The sequence below is a fragment of the Rousettus aegyptiacus genome, unplaced genomic scaffold, assembly GCF_014176215.1.
Source record: "Rousettus aegyptiacus isolate mRouAeg1 unplaced genomic scaffold, mRouAeg1.p scaffold_m13_p_12, whole genome shotgun sequence".
NCBI classification, from domain to species: domain Eukaryota; kingdom Metazoa; phylum Chordata; class Mammalia; order Chiroptera; family Pteropodidae; genus Rousettus; species Rousettus aegyptiacus.
Window position 1 is genome coordinate 2,203,233 of NW_023416287.1, and position 18,021 is coordinate 2,221,253.

Sequence of the window (18,021 nt, forward strand, 5' to 3'; positions counted from 1 at the left end):
AGACTTTTCCTTCCGAAGCAGAGCTCCTTGCAGGAGCCCGGCAAGCCCCGGTGGGACGCCTGGGCCACCGCCGTCGCGCTCCGCACCTGCCACAGGACGGCGGGAGCAGCAGCGGCAGCAGCCGGGCCACGCCGCCCGGCGCCGCCCCACCCTGCGCCTCCGCGCCGCCCGGCCCTCCCTCCGTCGGTGACCCCGCCCCGCCCTCGTCTCTCTCCGTCTCGCCCCTTGGCTCCCTTCAGGCCTTTGTGCCGACGTCACCTGGTCAGCGAGACCGGCCTTGGCCCCCAGCCCCCCGCGCGCCCCACGCCGCCCCTGCCCGTCCCGTGCCCCTGTCCCGCACGCATCTCACTCGGCACTTCGCGGAACCGTCCGCGCCACGAGGGCGGACGTTCCCCCTTGTCCCCTGCTGCGTCCCCAACGTCTAACGGTGCTCAACCAACCTCTGCTGAATGAATGCATGAGGGGGTGAATAAGTGATGCGGTGGGTGGACGGGTTAATCACTCCCTCCCTCACTGAGAGGAGTCTGGGTCTGGGGTGAGGAGGAGGGAAAAGGGAACAGGAATGAAGAGGCAGACCAAGGGCCTGACTCACGGTCCCCTGGGACCTCTCCCCGCCGCCTCGGCCTCCGCCCCCGTCTCTGCTGCCATTCCGGATGCTGCCGGATCCCTCTCGGGCACCTGGAAACACCTGCCGGCAGCTCGGAAAGCCTCCCGCGTGCGGAGCACGGCGTAATCTCCTCTTGCTCGGTCCCCTAGGAGCCCAAGACACCTCCAGGAGGTTCTTGAGAACATCAATTACCTTCCCACTGCAGACGCGTGGGCGGGTCACGGAGAAGGAGTTCTGATTGACAGAATGACAAATAAACCCGGTTCGGTTGCTGGAAACCCTGAGGATCTCATAAAAAAACACAAGCAGGTTAAAAAAAAATAATGGAATGACTGTGGGAGACTTGGGAGGGGGCCTGCTGCCAACCTGCTGTGATTCACCTCTGTCCTGAGGCAACAGCCGAAAAGGACAAATAATTCTTTTTTTTTTTTGGTAAAGACCCATGTGTTGCTACGGGAACAGGGGTGAACCGCGGGCTCGGGTGGGCGGGCCTGCGGCAGCGGTCTGCTGCTGTGTCCGGTCCCAGTGAGGCCCGGGGCCAGACATCGCTGCTGGAGGGCCAGCGTGCGTGCACGGGGTCAGCACCGAGGCACAGGGGGGCTGGACGGAGGCAGGACAATGACAGTGGCCGTCGGCAGCTTCGGCCCGCTCTGTCCTCAGACACCATCCGCCGGGGGCACCAGGACTGTCAGGCGGCACCCCGTGCGCAGTGGGGTTCCCACTGACCACCCCTCAGGCCGGGTGCCGCCCTGCACGTCCTCCACGCCCCCAATAGTGCGGCGCCGACGAAGGCAGCTTCACCCCCTCGGACGCTGGCCTCTGCCGGCACCGCTGGCTGGCAGCTCTCGGTCCAGTTTCCCTGACATCTCTGAGTTCCTGTGGGGAGAGAGCTGGTTTTAGTGAATTAACCTGCATTTCCTGTGGCCGGTCCCGCAGTGTCCCTGGGTGACCTCTGCTTGCCCAGCAGCAGGCACTTAGCGCGTTCCCCGAGGACGGTGCCCTGGGCACGGGTCCGAAGGCCAGGCACAGGACTCACGCCTGTCATTCATCAGATGTTAAGGAGACCAGAAGGAAAGTGCAGTGGGCACCAGGCGACCGCATACACCGGGTCCCTGACCAGTGTGCCCCGCGCTATCCGTGCCCCTCGGGCACGTGTGGGTCAGCACCTGAGGGGCCCGCCCTCCACTGTGGGCCTCGGGAGGGGCTTCCCAGCCTGGCTCCACCGGCTGGGTTGATGAGGCTTCCCCAAAGGAAAGAAACGGGGAACAAGGAGCATCAACGGCAAAAGCCGTTAGGTGGGAACCGCCCGAGATGGCCACCGGGGTCAAGCCAGCACGCCCACATTCTCCTGAGCCCACACTGAGCCGCGAGCTCTGCTCCGGTAGCGAAGGGGACTGCGGGGTCTCAAACTCGGGGCCTCCGGGGGCCACAGAATAAGAAGACAGGTAATGCAGGTACATGGATACTGCACGTCCCCCTCAAACGTGAGCGGCCCCCACACATCCAGCCTGCACTAGCCAGGAGGGGATGCAGGCCTAGTGCGACCAGAGGGTCCCATCTGCTGCTTCCAAAGAAGCCAAAAATACATACTTTTGGGGGGGGAGGTAATTCTTCAATCTCTAAACATTGGTATCTTATGCAGGTTTCCGCAAAGTGCTGGACAGTCCAGGACAAAGACGTCTGGGGACCAGATGGGGCCACAGCTGCATTGTGGGCTGTTCCGAAAGGCAGCGGGGGACACGACGCCCCGCCCCCCGGCCAAGGGTCCCCACGTCCCCGCTGTGGACCCACGGTGGTCAGGCTGCAGCTGGCCTTCCTGTGCCACAGGCCGCCCGCCCACCCCGCCCACCCACTGGGTCGCCCGGCAGCTGGAGACGAGGAAGCCGGACGGGGGCGTCCTACCTGCCCGCCGCGGGGGCGCGCGCGCAGAAGCGCACACAGGCCCGGTCGCTGCTGTCCGCACACGCGCAGCGCGGGGCCCAGTCGGGGGGCTGCGGCCTCTGGGGGCCCGGCCCTGCAGCCCGCCGAGCCCGGGGGCGTCCTCCGTGATTGGACAGTCCATAGGGCACGGTCCGCCTGCGAAGGACAGAGCGAGTCAGGGCCAATCCGGACAAGCGCTCGGGGCGTGGAGCTGGCCGCGGCGTGGGGCGCGCGCCCGAGGGGCCCGGCCGCGTGGCGCGGTGCCCTCCCAGGCGTGCACACTCTCCTCTGCTCCTTGCGTCTGGGGAAGGCCCCGGGGCTGGCCGTTCGCCCCTCGTTTGCCCAAGACCCCCAGAAAGGGTGCTGGGCAGGAAGGGGCGGACCAAGTCACCGCCCCTTCCAGCGGGGACCCACAGAGCCCTCGGGCACCTGGCGCCACCGGCCCTGAAGCCGGGGCTTGAAGAGCAGTTCTGAGTTTGAATCCTACACCCAAACCCCTAACGCGGACTTGCCCATCTGCCCCCACGCCGGCCCCGGTCTGGGGCCTTGAGCCTGGTCATCGATACCAAAGCGAGGCCTTCCTCACCCTGCCGCCCGCGGCGCAGCCCGGCGCCCGCCGCGCCCGCCCCAGAACCGCCCCGGCGCCCGCGTCAGCCTTGCGATCCGCACGGATGGGACGGCGACGGCCCGGTCAGGGCCGCGGAGGTGCGTCGTGGCCTCCGAGGTCGCTCCGCGAGGAGGTCGTGCCGGGGCCGCTCTGCCCCTGCGCCGGGCGGCCGGGCGCCCCTGGCCTCGGGGACGCCGGCGGCGGAGACAGTCTCCACCGCGCACCGACTCCTGCACGGCGGGCGCCTGGGAGGCGACCAGGAGGTGTCCGGACCTGTCGCGCATCCAGCCCCTCCTCTCTGGAGAAGGGAGGGGACCGCCAGGCAGTTCGGTGGGGAACCGTTCAAAGCACGTGCTTAACGGGGTTTGGGGGACAAACTACTGATAACTAGAGGAAGCGCTTGGGGTCAAAACGCACTTCTGCGGGAAGCCTCGGGGGCCGGGCCGGGCGCTGAGACCCGCGCCGTGGCTTCTGCGAGCATCAGGGCCATCGGCCTCCCGGGCTCTGACTTCTCTGCGCTGTCAACGTCAAGTCATGCTGAATTCACTTTAATTTGAAACGCGCGCTACGGAGCCTCGTTGGGTGAAGGCAAAGTCGGGGCGCCCCGCGGCGACCCGGTGCCGGGACCGGACGTCCTGCCTGCGGGTCGGAGGTGAGAGCTGGGGAGTCCCGGGTGGCACCGTGTGTAATCGCGTGGGTGGCCCGGTGCAGCGCGGTCTGTTCTCGCCGAGTGGCGAAAGCAGTCAGGGGGCCCGGTCCTGCGCCGGGCTGACCTTCCGCCAAAAACCCCGTTTTCCCGAGGAATGAGAAATGGGGGTGGGGATCGCAAAACAACAGGGACACGGCCATGAGTCAGGATTTGGCTAAAGGCACAATTTTTTTTTTCTGTCAAAGGGCCACATTAAACCTCTAAGTGCTGACATTAAACCCAGTCCCCCGTTCCTTGGTGAGAATCACACTCGAGAAATGACAACACGCCCCCTCTTCCGTCAATAGCAGGACCGGCCCTTCCGCAACCGCTGTCGGCCGGTGCCGGGCGCGCGTGCGCAGAGGTGCTCGGCTGCGGCACAAAACATGCCAAAGAGTTTCCAGCAAGGAAACGAGGCAACGCGGCGTTTGCTGAGACGGTAAGCACTTCCCCCAGCAGCCGAGAGCTGGCTCGCAAACCAGGCTTTGCCATTTCAGAGAGGACTGGAGAGGCGCGGGACCCGCTGCCCCCGGCCCTAGCTAGATGTTGACCATCAGCTCTGCGGCTGACCTGGGGCAGGACAGGGCAAGAGAGAGGCTGAGGAACCCGAGTTCCAGCTCGGGTGGAGCCCACCTCCCACAGGCCGGAGACTCACAGGTGCCCGATGCCTCTGATAAGCTCTTAAATAAGAGAGTCCTATCTTTCGCTTGAACAAATGTGGCTTCGAGATGCCGTGGAAGTCTGGGCTCGAGTTTAGAATCCCGAGGCTCCTGGAGTTCCGTGTTGAGACGTAGCAGCCCAAGGAGGCTCAGTACCCTTCCTTCCGTCCTGCGCCAACCCACACCACAGGGACCACGTGACTCAGCAGTAACGCAGGGTAATAAGGAACCACCGCCCCGCGGGGCCCAGCATGCCGTCCTTGGTCACGCTGCCTTTCAGCTGGTCCAACACATGACACCGTCTGTCTAACGAGCCCTTGGATTTCAGTGGCCACACTCACCAGCCAACTGTTTTCACCTACAGGCCTCGAAGGACGCGGTCCTCTGTCAACGCGGGCCATCTCGTTCACCTGGTCGTGTTTATGTTGTGACACGGAGCTCCGTGCCAGAGAGAAGCGGGTGAGAAGATCCATCCAAGCGCTCTCCGGCAAAACGAAACACTCCTCCCTCACGCCGACCCGTGTGGGGTCTGGCGTCGGCGTCGCTGCGTGATAAATCGCCCCCAGGGTGTGCGCTCAGCACAGTCACTGTTTGATCAGTGACGGTGACGCCAGTCACTCGGCACGGTGTTCCTTATTTACCACTCTTCCCCCAATGTCACACATAAATGTTATTAAACATTAAACTTCTGAATCTCCATTATTCATTCTTCATCAGCTGCATCACACCGAAAGCATTTCGTTTCTCTCTACAAGAAGATTTTAATTTTAAAAAGCTGGCTCTTTTTTTTTTGGAGATTCTGTTTTTAAATTTAGTGACGCCTTTTCATAAATGAATTAATGGCCTCCATCTTTCTGTACAGGAAACTGGCTGTGGTACATGAATTTTAAAGCGGAGATACAGATATTTGCAAAAGAGCTTCACTGGCCAAATTCTAAAGTTACTGAGGAAAGTTTATCAAACTGTCATTCCCTCAAAAACTCAGTTTTCATCCCTACCTCCCACGGAATAGCATCCAAGAAATACCTGCTGAGTGATGAGCAGGCACTGGACAAAACTCTGGGTGATTATCCAAGAGCAGGACAGAAAAGTGGCCCCGGACACACAAAGTTTTAATCCAGTATGGAGGTTAGCGAGTTGACATTCTGTGGGCTTCATGCAACCAACAGAAGATTTTTCTTTTTTTTTTTTAAACTGAAAATTTCACACAAACATCCCAATTCCCAGCTTCTTTCGCATGGCTGGAAGTTACACTGACGGCTGACAGCACACTCCAACATGGCGACGACTGTCTGGGCACGAGTGATGAAGCCCTCAGTCGCTGTCGGCCCATCTCGCCCCGTAGTTTTACACCTGTCCTTGGCTCACTCTTGTCACCTCTCTGATCCTCTTGGACACTTGATCTAGTGGCTTGTCCCGTAAAGCAAAGCCAGACAGGTCATATGGCACAGTGACAAAATTAGCCCTTGATGCTATTTTTTATAAATAAAGTTGTTTTCCATTTGAAAAAGCCTGGTTCTGACTGAAGGTCTCCCCAACGAATAGGACGTTTCTACCTCACAGTCGGAAGGGCAAGCGGACGACCTGCCCCGGCCAGTGCACACTCCTCCTTGGTCAGTTCACACCTTCCTTCTGCAGGGGGGGCCAGAGACGGCACTGCCTCTGGGCCCGGGGGACGTAGCGCGCAGAAGGCATGACTCTGCTGACCTGGCTGTGGCCCAGAGGACGCCGAGCAACTGCTTCCCACTGGCAGACAGGCGGGAGGCGGCCCCAGCTGCCAGGCCCCAGCGGTCACTAGATACCGTCCCCACCACCCCCTAGAGTGACGACGCCGGGGCTCCGACGCTTTCTAACCGCGGCTCGATTTCAGATTTTACAAATTCCTTCCCCAGAAGGCACCGCTCACCTGCTCTTTGAGCTTAGAAGTGTCTGCTTGGGCAAGGAAGAAAGCGTAAACCGCCTGTAGTTTACTCTCTGTGTGACTTCAACCAGAACGAGCGGCTGGCTAGGAATTTCGTTCTAAGGTAAAGTAGGGTAGAGTAACTACAGGAAGCGGCCGAACAGTCAAAGGCCTACGAAAGCATCCATTCACTTCGACGAACATCTAGGGGTGCCCCGCTATGCACGAGGCGTGGAGGCAGCGGTGTACCCCTCTTGAAGGGCTTACAAACCCAGAATATTCTAGAGCCTGGGGCCAGCGGGGCTCGTTGTTGTCCCCTGGAATCCAATCTCTTACCTTTCCTTGGGGGAATTATCCATCCATCCTCATGTGAGGTCTTGGCGAGCCTGTCCATCAATGCCTAACTGTCCCCTAAGGACTCATTAAGTGACCCAAGCAGGCAATGGGACCCTCTTGCTCCCAAGACAACTGAGTGGGGCGACTTGAGATCAGGAAACACTCTGAGCTGCTCTTTGCAGGGTGTCCCCATCCTGCCCCGACTGCCGCTGGACCCCAACTCCTGCCTGAGCCTGATGCTTTCCTCCCGCCTGTCTGTGGGCTGCCCTGTGTCTTTCCAAGAACCCTTTTTATGCTGTATGAGCTGGACTAGGTTTCTGTTGCTTGCGACCAGCGACCTCTAGCTGACCCAGAACTCACTTTCTTGAGATTGATGCAACCATGATCTCTTGGGTTTAGCAGAAAAACCTACAGTCTCTCCAGCCACCAGGGACAAGTAGAGATTTTCTTTATCACAACAAAACACATAAGCACATGTTCAGAATCAGAACAAAACCCAGCAAACTTGGCCAGCTACAGTCCTTTCTTCCCAGGTGTGCTCACTGTGAAATGTTTGGTTTGGATCGCACTGTCCTCTGGGCCAGTGGAAGTAAGCATGCTACCCCAAGATGCACAGAGCCCAGCCCCTGGACACTTGGTTGACCACCTCAGAAGTCTTATCCTCCAAAGAACTGACTCCCCATCCACTCATCAAATGCTTGTGAAAGTCCGCTGTGGGCCAGAGCTCATGCCAGACCACCCTACGGCGTCCTTCCAAACTCCAGGAAAGAAAACAGGCCAGGAAACAGAGCTCCTCCGTGACCTCGTTACACAAACGGAGAACACACGCATGCACTTTCTGGCACTAAAGGATGCTGCTCGGACTTGAGGCTCGCAAACAATCCGGAGTGAATTGGCAATTGGTAGTTTCCCTCCCGCTACAGAAAATTCTTGCATCTTTAAGTCAGAAGACCCCCGAGGCAGATCGCTCCCCCACCTCTGTGGGAAGGCCTCCTCCCGCAGCCCTCAGAAACAGCTGATGATCCAGGGGTATCTGGAAATCTCAAAAGAGCGAGTCATGTGCTGCGGGTGGGTGGCTAACTTTTTTTAGGACAAGAAAGTTAAAACAAAAGAACGTTTGGGTTCATCCAGGACTTAACCATTTAGGAATTTTACCAGAATCATAAACCTGTGCAGAGGGAGTTGAGCACTGACCCCCACCAATCAATCGGACCTAAGAACAGGGGCATTTCTTCACCTGCCCCGCATCTCTTCTTCCTTTTTGTCCCCAGGGGTCAACGACAGCTAGATTTGGTCTAGACTCACTGGTCGTTTCTGCCTTGTTCACCTCTGCACCCAGGGCAGCCGATGCAGTGCCTGGCTCAGAGTGGGTGCCCAAGAGCACCCTGATATCTCAATAATAAATATCCGTGGAAAGAAGGAAGGAAGGAAGGAAGGAAGGAAGGAAGGAAGGAAGGAAGGAAGGAAGGAAGGGAGGATGGAAGGATGGAAGGATAGCCACGACTTCTAGGCCACATTCATCTCCAAACGTATAGAACTCTTGGCTGATTTGTTGGATTTCTACTCTTGTTGTCCACAACTGGCCCACCTTTGTGGGTTTTCTTAGAAAGAATACGGTCTCTAGACTGTATGAAGCAGAACTATGCCTTGATACTAACTCTGCAGGCCGCCTCAGCGCCACGACAGAGAAGCCGGGCTGCACAGGTGAGTGCGGCATCAGAGTTGAAACCAGAGGCTTCGCGAGGCCGCCCGGCCCGTGGTTCTGGTCCAAGCCGAGGACGAGCTCGTTGAGAGTCCCTGGGTTGGTCTCTTCCCTCTGGGCTGCAGAAATGAAAGGGCTGGATTTCTGGAAAAGACCAGCCAGCTCCAAAAGCCGTCTAGAGACTCTCAAACACCCCCACTGTCACGTGAGCACCTCCAAACAGCACAGTCCCTGGAGAAGGCCCCAGCCTTTCCAAAGCCGCCTCTAAATAGCGGGGACCTGCTCCAGCCAAGCTAAGAGGTTCCTAGGATTCCACCGACTTATTTACGAAGCTTTGGCGTAAACCATTTACACTCTTCCCTGTCCTGTTACCATATAACCGAGCTGAAAAATACCCCCAAAGCCACAGACGGTATTGACCCGTGAGCTCAGTGGGGCTCAGAGACACGGTCCTCCCCTGACACAGGCCCACGGGCACCGAGGCACAGTTCCTGGAGGCCCGGGGGCCCGAGGAGGGGAGAACAACAGAAAAACCCTTCTGCGTTGGTCACGTGCTCTGGGATGTTCGGGAGTTACGGCTCCTAAGAAAAGTCAGCGGAACACACTCCTCAGAGATGAGCGAGGACCCACAGCACATTCGCCGGCTCCCTGCCCGCCGGGTGCAGCCCAGACGCGTCCCTGCGCCTCAGGCTCGAGTTTCTCTCCCCAGCCCCCAGTGACCCCAAAGAATTCCGGGTCGAACGGAGGCATGAGAAGCCCACGTCCGCCTGGCACGGCCTCATTATGACTTAATGCGAAGCTGCAGACAGATGTGGCCGGGACAGTTTCAGCAGTGGGAAAGGAGGGTGAAGAAGGAGCAGGGATGTTTTGTTTTGTTTTGTTTTTTTGAAGAGGAATTAAAAAAAAAACTAGACACCGCCACATTCTTTTAAATAACCCGCAGGAAGCGGAGACGACGCCTTGCCGATTGCCAGGGGATTTCATCTCAGAAACCGCTCCGAACGGCGCGCCGCCCTCGCCACCATAAAGACGCCCGCATCGTCCTCCCCTCCGTCGTCCGTGTCCGTGTGTCCTGCCCTCTGGCAGCTCGGCCCCATTAACCGCTGACCTCAGAGTAAGGGGCCTCGAGTCCCCCCCGGAGACACGGGCTTTGTCACGGAACGAGAACTCAGGGCCGGGATGAGGGCGCCTTTATTAAAAATGTTGATATTGTGTCGAGGAGCAAGTTGCTGCACCGATATTAAATTTTTTAAACAATGCGGTAACCTGTTTGTCTTGACGGCTGGCTTTTCGGCATCTTCCTGAAGTCCCCGCCTGACGTGGGGAGGTCGCTCACCTCACCCTGCTCTCGACCCTGCAAGGAACCCACGGAAATCAGAGCCCCACAGATCCAGCAGAGACACTCGGACACCGCCGCGTCCTCGCTGACTCGCTCCTGACTCTTGGCAAAGCTGTCGTACGCCACCCGAGGCCTGGGCGGAACTGTCCACCGGCGGGCCATCCACGCCCTCGCCGGGAAAGGCCGCGGCGGCCTCGGCGCCTTTCTCTCCGACTCGTGAAGTGACTCCGTGTCTGCTTTTCGTTCAGCGGGCACGGGCCTCCCTGGCCGCCCTGTGCGGTCGACGCTGAGGGGGCCATGAAGGACGGGCGGGCCTGTGCCTCCGAGGCCTTCGAAGGTCGCCACGTTCTCCACAAGCTCTTGGCCCCTAAGACCCGGAGATGAGGCGGATGAGCAAGGCAACGGGACACCCTGTCCTGCTGGCCCGTTCCCGCGAGGCCTAATGAACGAGCAGGCGCCAGCGGCCCCCAGCTGTGTCTGGGCACGCGGCTCATCCACGGGGCCGCGGTCTGGGCGTATTTTCCTTCTCAGTAGAACTGGTTCCTATCCCGAATGGGGGGAAGGCGTGTGTGAGTGTGAGTGTGTGTGCACACGCACACGCGTGTGTCCCATTTTCAAGAACTCTCTGCTCCGCCTGGAATGCGGCACAGAAGAGGCCACATGTTTGTGTGACACAGATGACCCATTTGCTGTGGGCTCGAAAGCAGAGCGCTGGTCACCCAGGGCAGCCCGGGGGCACGGACGGGGCCCTTCCCCGGCCCCCCCGGGGGCGTCGGGGTGCCGAAGGCGCAGTGCGGGTGGAGGGCCGGGGCACGAAGCCGCGGGGTGGCCCAGCGCGGCCGCGGGGCGCTCCCTCGGGAAAACGCTGTTCGCCTGCGGCCGCCTTTGTTTTAAATTCTCGCGGGAAGAAACTGCACCAGAGATTCGCAGCCTTTCATCTTCCTTCAGATTTAAGGCCGAGTTCCTGGCGGCCGCGTCCCTTCCATCCAGCGGAACTCCACACTCTCCCTCCAAGGCCACGCGGGGTCACGACCTCTCTGCACCAAGTCTTCGCCGCCGCCTGGCAGCTGAGCTCCGGGACGTCGCCTCGCCTACTCGCACCCACTCTGGGGCAGGAGAGGGGGCTCTCGGTTCAAGGGACCCCAACTGGAAGGTCGCCTTCTATGAGGCAGCTTTCCCAAGAAACGCTGAAACCAAGCCCTGAGATGCTCAAACACTGAGGACGCGCCTTGCCGTGATTCTAACAGACAAGCGACGCGAACTCGTCACCGGGATCCGCACTCGCTCCAGGGTCCGGGGAGGACGCAGACGTGGAAGACGGGGAGCGAGAGGCCCGCGACCCGACCTGCCCCCCGTCAGATGCCCGAGTCCCAGGCCATGGCTCGTCTGGCCGCTGTCGGCTTCTCTTACTTGCCCTTACTGATTCGTTATCTTTTCAGAAACGGATGTCCATAGTGTTTCCTGGGGTCGCTTCCCGGTGACCCGTGGCACGGGTCCCAGGTCCCAGGTGGCACTGGGTGAGGTGGGGCGTGAAGGCCGCAGGGCCCATGGGGTCCTCGGCCTGCAAATCGCAAGGTGTCGCGGTTACTCTGGTGGCCTCCCGTGAGAATGTGACGCAGACAGACCCCTTGCCAAGATTTCACGGTGAGGCCTTGTACCAGAGGCTCTGAACGGGTTGCCCGGGTCACTCTGAAATGCCAGGCCCGCCTCCGGGGAACAGAGGGAGCCCCAGGCAGGGGCTTCAAAGTGCACGGGGCCCCAGTCCCCAAACACTCCGATCCTGTGCCCAGGTAGCAGGGAAGCAATAGAAAACAAGGAAGGGAGGACAGAAAGGGCGGAACCGAATGTCCTCAAGCTTGCAACAACCTTTGGCCACCAGCGTCCTTATCAAGTTGCTTATCAGCTGCAAAGGCAAGGCTTTCCCAGGATCTGCACACCTTATGCAAATCGAACGCTAACAGCCCGTCCCCCCGGACCCCAGGTGAAGGAGCTCGGCGTTATTCCGTTATTCCGGGAGGCTGGGCAGGCCGGGGTTGGCCGGGCACAGGAGGTCGACTTCAGCCGCACTTGAGAGCGAGCGTCCCGCTCCCCGGGGTCCTCCGAGCACAGACGGGATGGACGCGGGCGGCAGGGGGCCAGCCCTGGCCGCGGGCTGTGCAGCCGCCTTCGCAGTCAGTCTCCGCGGCGCCGAGGGTCCAGCGGGATCCAGTCGCCGTGTGCGCGTGCTCCGGGGCCCCTCCTGTCCCCCACACGTCTCTACTCGTGGGCGTCACAGCCGCCGCCGCCGCCGCCACCGTCACCCTCATCCGCGTCGCCCTGAGCATCGCGGTGGCCCCGGCACGCGCGTCTCCAGCGACGGCGGTCCCCATCCTGGCTCGCGGGCCGGGGGGCTGCCACGGGGGCCTGGACCACACGCCGAGCGGACGGCCGGCCCCCGCCAGCAGGAGGCTGGCACACCGGGACGACCCACAGTGTGCGAGGTCCCTCCTCGGGGACGTGCGGACACGTCTTTCTTGAACAACGCAGGGGACGAAGGCGAATCTGTCAAATTGTTGCCTTAAATATAAGTTTTAACGTTTTGTTAATTATTACGATTATTATTTTTACTCTACCTCCTTGGGGAAGGAAAGAACCCAAAACGAATGTCGTCCCTGCTGGCCGGAGTCAGCATGCATGCTTCGGAGCGGCCAGCCGGGTCACTCTCCTAGAGTCGGAGCCCTGTCCACGCCTTACATGGGGGCGCAGAGAGAGCACCCCCAGGCCACGTGGCAACCCAGAACTCCTGGGCGTGGGGTCTTCCCACCAGTCGGGGTTCCAGGGCCCGGACTATCCGGCACGGCCACGACCCCCAGTGCCCTGCTGCCCGTCTCATAAATGCGCGCCTACCTGTCAGCCCGTGCGGCTCAGGTGTGTGCCTGGAAAACACGTCACAGCACCGTGACGCGACCCTCTGACGTCCTTGGAGGGATTAACAGATGGCAGGTTCCCTCAGTTCTCGGGAACAAAGTGGGGAGAAGGGCACGGCACTCCTGCGGGGTGTCCCGCGGCTCCGTCAGCCCTTCGGTGGGCTGGCCACGCTCTGCGGCCAGGGGCACAGTGGCAGGTCCAGAGGCGCTTTATGGGGAGCCCCGTGTGGTTACTTTTATGTGTCCACTTGCCTAGGCCGGGCACACAGATATGTGGTCGAACACCAGTCTGGATGTAGCTGGGAAGGTTATGTTTTCACTGTGATTAATATTTAAATCAGCAGACTCTGAGCAAACCGAATGACCCTCTATCATGCGGTGGGCCTCATCTAATCAGCTGAGGACTTAACAGAAAAGACCAAGGTGCCCTGACAGGAAGGAGTTCTGCCTCCAGAACGCCTTTGGCCTCGAGACTGGGACATCAGCTCCTGCATGTGCGTCTACACAGACGTGCGTACCGCACACACGCACACGGGCTGCCGGCTCCCGCCTCTCCCCTCGTCCCCCTGCTCCTGGCCGATTTTCCGCGACCACAGATAGGATGTGCCTTCCTCTGATTTGGAGTTTTGTGTTTGTTTTTGGTGGCAATGGAGGATTAGGGGGTAGGGGCTTCCTAACAGCCAGAGAAGGCCATGCAAATCTTCCCGTCCCGTGGACCATCTGAGCTCTCAGCCACCTCCACGGGGGCAGATGCCCAGGACATGTCTGCTTCGTCTTTGGGGCCAGGGCTTCCTGCAGGGCACAGTGGAAGGGCCGGGGATGCCCCTGGGGAAGCCCGCTCTCCCACAGCTGTCTGCAGGGATGTGTGGGCCTGCGGGAGCATCCACACGCCTGGAACAAGCATCCTCGTGTGGGGGAGAAAGCCCCGCAGACTAGAACCTCAGCGACAGCAAAAACGGAACACTCTCCGGGGGGCGGGGCTTAGCCCAGAGTCACCCAGCACGACCGAGCTCCACTGCGTGCCGCGAGCCGGTGCAGGGCGCTGACCGCGCCCGAGGCCGGTGGAGCTAAGCGCGGAGAACGCGAAGGAAGCAGAGAACCTCGGATCCCACACCCGGAAGGTGCTTCCGGGAGTGACGGGTCTCCCGCGCCCGAACCAGACGCCAACTTCGCACACGAGGGGCAGAGCAGACCCCAGCCGAAACCCCCAACACGCCCCCGCAGCTTCCAGGTTCTTACCTGTGGCACAAATGACCGTGCTCACAGAACCCCGCACCCCTGCAAACCTCCTTGCCACACAGATTGCTGAGTCCGTCTCCACGGGACTGAATGGGCAGGAGGGGGAAAGACACCAGGACCCGAAAATCCCCCCAAGTTCAAGACTCTGGATTTAGGTGTGAGGGTTGAGACTCTCTGGGTCCCCAGAGCACACCGCGGCAGAGACAGGGAGCAAATCACACCCTAGAGAAGTTTCCAGAGACCAGGAGGGCCTGCTAAAGGAGAGGAGGTGACAGCTAGGAGAGAGGAGGAAATGCTGTGCCCGGGAAGGGGGCAGACGGAAGCTGGGAGAGACTCGTTATGGACCGTCGTTGTCCCTTTAGCGCAATTCGGTAATTCTCAGGGGCTTCGTTTCTCCAGAGGCCCAGGTCCCCCGGCCCGAGCCCATTGTCTCCCACCGCAACCTGGTCCCAACGTTTTACAGGTAGCAAACGAACCTGCCCACATGCCAACAGGAAGTCTTAGGAAGAAAGGAAGGAAAGAAAGAAGGGAGGAGGGAGGGGCGGGAGAAGAAAAGGAAGGAAGGAAGGAAGGAAGGAAGGAAGGAAGGAAGGAAGGAAGGAAGGAAGAGAAAGCCCTTATAGAAAAAACTATTTTGCTTGTCTGACTTCGAGACGCTCAAGTCTGGCTATTGTCTTTCCCGTTCCCTGCGCAGCTCACGGGGTTCCCCAAACACCACGGCTCGTCCTTCTTTCCCAGTGTTTAAAATGAAACAGGGTCGACAGAGACAGGAAGAGGTAAATCACACCGAGAGGCGTGAGCAACCCGACCGGGTCGGCCGCCCTGGAAACAGTCGAGGATGCACGGCCCTGTCCTGGGCCACACACGACAACTCGGAATCACGAGCCAGGATCCCAAACAGACAGCGAGGTGTTGGCTTCGCTCCTTGGATGCATTTCAGGCAGCCTCTCCCCCTAGCCCGTGCCAGGGCTCGGGAACGGGCAGAGAACCAAGGTGGTCTCCAAACCCTCCCCTTCCTCCACCCCCACCCACCACCCCCGCTGTCCTCTGCCCGGGGCCCCGGGGCCCTAATTCGGTTGGCCTTCTTCTTTCTCCTTCTAGGTCTGCAGCTTGGGATTCTTCCCGAGGCAAGACTGAGTCTCGCTGCTGGCCACCCGAGTCCGGGTTCTGTGAAGCCAATCTGGTCAGATCGCGGCCCCCGGAGACTAAGGATCAGGACAAGTGTGATAGTGATGGGGCCGTAAGACAAGGTGGCCCTGGTCACTGTCCGAGGATAGATGGCCTGGATGGCAGCCCTGCCGAGGAGCCCCTCCGTGACCACGCTTCGCCAGCCTTCCCCGTGTGGGCGAAGACGACGGGGCGGCCGCCACCCTGTCACGGCGGGCTGAGCCTGGCCGGACGCTGCCCCAGGGCCAAGTCTGCTGCCAGTATCGGCTACGCAGCTGGTGGGGCCCAGGACAAAACGCGAAGGTGGACACCGGCTCGGAAAGCATCACGAACCGGACGTCGCGAGGAGTCTTCCGAGCCAGGGCCTCCGTGCCTACGCCCAGGTCACGGGGCGGGGAGCCGCCCAGCCTGCCGCCCTGGCAGAGTGGGTGACATTTCGGATCTATCCCAGGTGCCCGGGTTGAAAGACATCCGACCCCTCGGCTGACGCTGCTTTGCAGCTCCTTCTCCAGGTGTCCGTGGAGCAAGGTGGGAGCCCAGCAAAGCGGTCGCCCAGCATGCTCGGCGGTTAACTGCTGGGGGACGGAGGAGACCAGGAGAGACGCACGCACGTTAGGGTGGCTCTTGACGCAGGGACAAAGGTGCCGGCTCCTGCACGAGACCTCGTGGCGTGCCAGACCTGCCAGGGGCACCCCAGAACGCCCAGGGGCTGGGAGGACGGGGCGCCTGGTCCACGTCCCTGATTTTCAGGGGTCACCAAGGCAAAGCCCAGGAGGCTGGTGACCAGAACGCCAGGTGAAGCCCTCTCTGCTGTTTGCAGGATGATGCTTCTGCGGCAGGGGGTCCTGAGCTGAGAGAGCGAACTGGAGACCAGCCCCCCTTCCCACGGCGGAGGCTCTCCCCGTGGCCCAAGGCCAATTCTGGCAGCTCGGTGACAGTGGCGGTGGGTGACGGCAGCTCGGTGGCAGTGGCAGAGGGTGACAGACCCGGCCTCTGAGGGCCCCTTGGACTCTCACCTCGCCGGGCAGGTTCTGCCGGGCTCTGCCAAGCCCAGCCCAGCCTCCCTGGAGAGCAGACTGCTTTCAAGGAATTTGAAACTGCTTGGGGTCAGGCGGGGGGGCGGCCCCCTCAGCCCCTGGGGCAGGAGATAACTTCGGGGCTTCCTCCCTCTCAGAGGGACTTCTCAGGTGTCTAATCCCTCCGGCTGGCTCATTCCCCCTTCCACGGGGTTAGAAACTCTGGGATTGGGTTTCTCCTGAGCCAATCCCTCTAAGGAGATGGGGTCACGGCCCGACCTGCCGATGATGGGACCTGGTTGGCAAGACACCCAGCGAGAGCTGAACGCTGGCGAGGTCCTCGGGGAGTGGGAAGATGGGGGCCTGGCCTGGGAAGCCCCCGCCCCTTGGTCCCGTCCCCGTCCCCAGGGCTCACTCACTCGGGGGTGTTGATCCAGATGATGTCCAGGTGGCAGTAGTAGACGCACTCCTTGTCCTTGTAGGTGAAGCACGTACAGCGCCTGGCCCGGCGACGCGCAGGGCCCCCCTCGGCCGCCGGCTCCCCAGCCCGACCTGGCCCCTGCTCCTGCCCGGGGCTTCGGGGACTTTGCCCCTGCGCTGCCACTGTGGCCACAGTCTCCTCACTGCCCCCCTCAGATCTGGCCGCGGTGGGGGGCTGGCGTCCGCCGCTCCTGCCAGCGTCCCCAGGCTGGAGATGAGGCACCACTCCTGCAGGGGGCAGATTGAGGGGCCCCTGAGCTCCTGAGTGCAGGCCCCCGGACCCCCACCAATCCCCCGAAAGAACATGGGAGAGGGGGACCATCATACGCTCTGCAAAGTTTGCGAGCTGGGTGCCCTGTCTGTAACGTCTCCAAGCTATGCCCACTGCCGTGAAAAGTTTACAAAGCTCTGTGCCCCGCTTCCGAGAAGTCTGCAGGCTGTGTGCGTACTTGCTGGAAGCGTGCAAACTATTCCCACTTTCTGCAAAGCCTGCAAGCTATTTGCACCCGTTGGAAACTTGCAAGCATTCGCGGCACGCTTTCCGAAAGCTTTGCAATCATTTTGCACAGTTTCGGAGGAGTTTGCAAACTTTCTTGAAAAGTTCCCAACTTCATGAAAAATGGACCAAGTGGGTCCAGGTCGCAGGTCTCCAGACTTCGCGTGGGCTGCAAAGTTCAGGGCGCCGGGGGTAGTCCGTGGGTCCTACTTCTGCTCCTAGCCCCCCCCAGGCGCCTCCGGGGGTGGCGGTGGCGAGCCCAAGCAAAAGGTCGCTCCCGCAAAGTACCCTTCCCCGCGACCCCGCCCCCACCCCAGGGTCCTTTTGTGTGCGCTCCCGCCAGGAGCGGCGCGCCTCCCGGCCGGCTTACCTGCGGCGGAGGTCACCGTGAGCCCGAAAAGGAGCCACAGCCCCGGCTCCATGAACCCCGATCGGGCGCGGGAGCCCCGGGCGCGAGGACGGACGCCTGTGGCTGCAGGGGGGTCTCGGGCGGGCACGGGGGGCCTCGCCTCCAGCTGCGGGGCTTCGAGGCCGGCGCTCGCTCGCGGCGTCCCGCTCCGGCCGGCCAGGACTTGGCGTCGGCGGCCGCAGCCTTCAGAGCGCGCTGCCCATCCCTGCGCGGGGCCGGCCGGCTGCGGCTCCGGCTTTTCTGGCTCCGGCACCACTCCCCCTCGCCTCCCCGCCCCCCGGGGGGGCTGGAGCTGCCGCGCGGGGCCTTTGAACCCGGGGCGCACCGGGGGTCGCCTCGCAGGCGCAGGGGGGAGCCGGCGGGAGCGCGGAGGCCCGCGGCGCACCCAGCACAGCGAGGGGCGGGGGCGGCGCGCGCCGGGCGCGGTGGGGTGGGGTGTGGGGTGCGCTGGGGGCCGGGACAGCTGCCGGAGGCCACGCTCCCTCACACACACGCACACACGCACATATGCACACGCGCACATACACACACACACGCACGCGCGCGCACT

General features: G+C 61.3%; 1 protein-coding gene across 1 annotated transcript; it reads right to left on the reverse strand.

The window, feature by feature from the left end:
- Nucleotides 1–333: 333 nt before the first annotated feature.
- EDN3 (endothelin 3) lies at nucleotides 334–17,782 on the reverse strand. The gene is made up of 4 exons (XM_016131686.2): nucleotides 17,433–17,782; nucleotides 16,506–16,794; nucleotides 2,510–2,683; nucleotides 334–1,483 (listed from the first exon to the last, which is right to left on the reverse strand). The coding sequence occupies exons 1-4, from the start codon at nucleotides 17,482–17,484 to the stop codon at nucleotides 1,405–1,407; spliced, it is 594 nt and encodes a 197-aa protein (XP_015987172.2). The 5' UTR covers nucleotides 17,485–17,782; the 3' UTR covers nucleotides 334–1,404.
- Between the last annotated feature and the right edge of the window lie 239 nt (nucleotides 17,783–18,021).